The sequence below is a fragment of the Drosophila albomicans genome, unplaced genomic scaffold (assembly GCF_009650485.2).
Source record: "Drosophila albomicans strain 15112-1751.03 unplaced genomic scaffold, ASM965048v2 utg000119l_pilon, whole genome shotgun sequence".
NCBI lineage: Eukaryota > Metazoa > Arthropoda > Insecta > Diptera > Drosophilidae > Drosophila > Drosophila albomicans.
The window spans coordinates 35,887-40,334 of NW_026263519.1; the positions used below are offsets into that span (position 1 = coordinate 35,887).

At 40.4% G+C, this 4,448-nt stretch overlaps 1 protein-coding gene across 1 annotated transcript; it reads left to right on the forward strand.

The window, feature by feature from the left end:
- The first annotated feature begins 2,168 nt into the window (after positions 1 to 2,168).
- On the forward strand, positions 2,169 to 2,544 carry LOC127566271 (transcriptional regulator QRICH1-like). The gene is made up of 2 exons (XM_052008292.1): positions 2,169 to 2,308; positions 2,364 to 2,544. Exons 1-2 carry the CDS (start codon positions 2,172 to 2,174, stop codon positions 2,518 to 2,520), a joined length of 294 nt encoding a protein of 97 aa, XP_051864252.1. The 5' UTR covers positions 2,169 to 2,171; the 3' UTR covers positions 2,521 to 2,544.
- Positions 2,545 to 4,448: the final 1,904 nt, after the last annotated feature.

The window sequence follows — 4,448 nt, forward strand, 5'->3', positions numbered from 1 at the left end:
TGTTGAAGGATGCACAGTAAATGTTTGTATGCGTTCTTGCATCTCCGACTAATCTGTCAGTCTTCAAGCTGTTGTGACGTCAACAAACGCTAACAGCCATCCGAATTTTGCCATTGACATCAACGGTTGGGCGATTCCATCTAATATTCAGTTAGCTGATCCAGCCTTCAATCGTCCGCAGCGCGTGGACCTGCTGATTGGTGCAAGCCTATTCTACGGCTTGTTATGTGACGGACAGATTGACCTTGGAGATGGATTGCCTATCCTTCAGAAGATCCGCCTTAGTTGGATCGTTGCTGGTGGTGGAGACAGCAGACAGCATTGATGGCAGCGGAAAAGGTTTCTGATGATAGTGACGAACAGCAGCAATGCCAACGGATGGGACTCGCCAGTGTTGTGCAGTGCATGTCCAAGCAGATGGACAAGTTGAGCTGTCAGGAGAAGTCACAGACACCGCTTCCCGAGACAAATGCCGTGCTGCAGCAGATGCAGCGCAATTACGAAGAGCTGCAACAGCAGTTGCACGACAGGGATGTGGAATGGACGCAGCGTCAGCAGGAGTTGGAGCATCATTTGCGTCACAAGCAGGATCAGCTGAATCCCGCCCGCAGCTGCAGACACGCATTCGCGATCAGGAAGCGCTGGAGCGGATAAAGGAGCTAGGCAAGGAGCTGCAATCGCTGCGCACCAGCACCGAGATGAAGGAACGTGATCTGCGCGATCGTCTGGCGTTGTTCCAAGATGAGGTCAGCGCGATGCGCACTTCGTCGCAGCGTCGCAGTCCCAGCAACCACCGCAATAGCAATGGTAACCACAGCAACAGTCTCAACGATAGCAGCGGTGAGCTGTGCCGTCTGACCAACGATATGGAGAGTTTGCGCTGTGTGCTGGAGCTGAAACAGGCCGATATCCGACGCTGTCCAAGCAGAACGCAGAGCTGCAGCGTGAGAACGACGAGCAACGCAGTTTGAGCAATCGTGTCACTCTGCTGCACCATCTGTATCGCTCTGTTAATCGCTTCGTTCTCAATTACGATGATAGCGGCAATACTTAATAATCGTTTATTGCTATCAGTTTCAGAGAATCCTGACGATTTGGATGCGCTGACTTCCGCTCATCTACTGTTTGGTGGTCCTCCAACCGTGATTCTTGAACCCGACCTAACTACGTTGGACTACAATCGGCTGGTTGGCAGCGTGTCACTCAACTGCAGCAGGTCTTCTGGAATAGATGGCGGGAGGAGTATCTGACTCTTCTCCAGCAAAGATCCAAGTGGCGCACTCCTGATCGTCGTCTCCAAGTCAACGACGTGGTCTTGATGAAGGACGAAAATTTGCCTCCTCTTCGGTGGCCGCTAGCCCGTGTCATGTCACTTATCCCTGGCAAGGACGGCGAGTGTCGAGTTGCCGAGTTAAAGACGTCGTGTGGCAGCACCCGGAGAGCCATAAATAAACTATGTCTACTGCCCCTGAAGGATAATGTTGAAAGATAGGCTTTCAACGGCGGGAGTATGTCGGGAGCAGCAGACAGCGCATGTTAATGCAATGCTGTGACAGCGTCTGCCAGCAGCGCTGCATCTGCCGACAGCGCTGTATGCTCTCTGTTAGCGATCGCTTGCAGTTCGATAGGCTAATTGCCTTTACTCTTGTTTTGACTCTTCAATTGTAATTGCTTGTTACTACGCAAGTCACAGCCAAATAGTCTAAAGTGGTGGTTACATATACGTACATATGTACCATTTAATAAACAATTGAATTTGAAACTCGCGTGTTTTATTTATAAGCAATAGACGTGCAAATAAAGCTACTAAAAAATCTTAGTAGTGCAACACACTCCTTAGACAGACTTGAAATTATTCCAATTAAAGAATTAGAAAAGTCGAGAAATTTCTATTTATTGTGAATAAGTCAGGTGAAATATAATATATTCAGAAGACAGCAAGATACCAAATTCAATGCTTTATTGAAAACTTATGACCTTTTCCTTAAGGGTATAGTTGCAGAGCAGATTCTTCAGTGACTTGAAGAACTTTGTCAACGGACTGTTTCGCTGAAACCCAAAAAACATCGCCGGGCATCGGCTGCAGCTCATGGCGCATCGCAGAACTCCAATGTTCCCAGCACGCGGAAGGTCTGGAAGGGTAAGAGCTATTGAGATCAAAGACTTGTTGAATGATTTTACTAATATATTTTGACCTTTGTAAAACAGATGCCAATCCGTACAAGAAAAAGAAGTACGAACAGCTAGAAAACGAAGAGAATCTACGGCGCTGTCCTGTGGCTCTACTGGAATTCTATAAATCGAAATGGTATTTTCTAATTGATATAAATATTTTGTATTAACTTATATTTTCCATTTTTAAGTGTAAAGACGCGCAACAAAGCTTTATACTTCCAACCAGATATATCTTGTGTGCCCGATTCGCCCGTTTGGTACTCCTCACAGCCGCTTAGCCAGGATGCATTGCAGCGAATGCTGCATCGAGTGAAGATGATTCATGGAATCAACCAACCCTATTGACAACTTAATGTATAGTTAGACAGACCGACGATACACGCATACACATTGTATGTGAAAGGATTATTAAAATAAACTATAAATATAGATACAGTGTACATACTATAGAGCATAACAACAAGCATGTAACAATTTAGCCATTGTCGCGCTGTTCTTCTATAGGTGTTTTATTTGTAAAATGCTGTACTCCTTAATTAACAAATAATTTTAAATATACAATATACATGTATTTTACTGCATATATATGCATTTTTTTTTAATATTTCACACGGGTCCTTGGAAATGAGGGGATGACAGCAAATTTTGAAATAAGATTAAGGATTAACCCAAATAAAAATTTGCAAAAAAATATTTGTTTTCGAATTTGCTTTGTTCGCCACACTGAAAAGTTATGCTTCATTTTTCTCAGTGCAAGTGAAAAGGAACAAAGTGTACTCATTCTTGTACATGTTTACATACACATACACATATAATGGATGTGTGCATATTTGCTTTTATTTTTGTTGGTATGTACATACATACATACATATGTATATATGTGAGCGGGTTAGTGAGTGAGCTTTGAGCGAGTTTTCTTCCATGAAATTGACGGATTCAAAACGGTCAGAAACGTTTTTTAAGGGATTAATTATATTATCGTTAAATTATTTAGATTTTCCACTTAACTTTTAGTATGAAATTAATAAAAAAAGACATTAAATTTATTTAATTAGAAGATGAGTTGCTAATAAATCGGCAGAGATACAGCGTTTTTTTGAAAACGACTGTAGCTCCGCCAAAAAAAATAGATATGTACATATATATATAATATATATATATATATATAATATATATATATATATATGTATATATACATATGTCGCTATGCCCCTCAGAAACATTTGTTTGGGATTAAACCTAGGTTAATAGTTAATATGTACATATGTATAAATCTCTTACACTTTTTGAAATAGACTATCTAGATCTAGATAGATCTATCCACTATCATTTCATACACATATGTATGTACATACATACATACATATACAATACATATATACATAATTTCCAATTTGTAAACGTTGAATGATTTAATTATGATAATTGAAGTCATCTAATGATAACTTCATTCTATGTACAAACATACATACCTACACATTTTTAATGAATTAAAACACGCCAGATCGAGTTAGAAAAGATTTATGTATGTATGTATAAATATAAATTACGGTTTACGTTTGCAACTTAAACTATGGGCTGGACTTCAGCTTGCACAATGGATATGCCTAAGCCTACGATTCTCTTAGTCTATGTATGTGAGTATATATACGAGTATATACATATGTAGTATGTAGTATATATATGCATTTGTATAGTTAAAGATTAGTATTGCGCTGGACTCGGTTGCATTTTGTGGACGGTACTCTAATATTGCTCGTTGAGCGCAACGAAATACACACGTGCTCATCGCTCCGCATTTGATCTGCGACTGAACTCAACGCTGCGCGCTGCGTTAGAACTTCGAATTTTCGAAAGAGCCGAAGAGGCTCTGGTGTTCGAATCGCAGCGCTTGGCCCGACCATGATACAATTATACAAGGTAGTCTCGTCGGAAAAAGCTTCCGTCAGTACGCATTCGTATTTCGACGCAAGAGGTTGTCTGCGGACGAATTTTTTTCTGCAATTAACCCTTGTGCAAAATGACATTTTGCAATGTATGCCGTAGATACGGATAGAATTAAAACATTTCGAGAATTAGAGAATTCTCATATATATTGTTAATATTATTCATAAACAACTTACATTTTAGAAATATGTCAAAAGACATTAATATTAGCTTCAAATTATGTAAATATTAATATCATCGTCTAAGGGTTAATGCGCATTTCATTGTCGTCTCGCTCACACTGCTGTGCTGAGACTCTTTCACTCGCACTCATTGTTTTGTTTAAA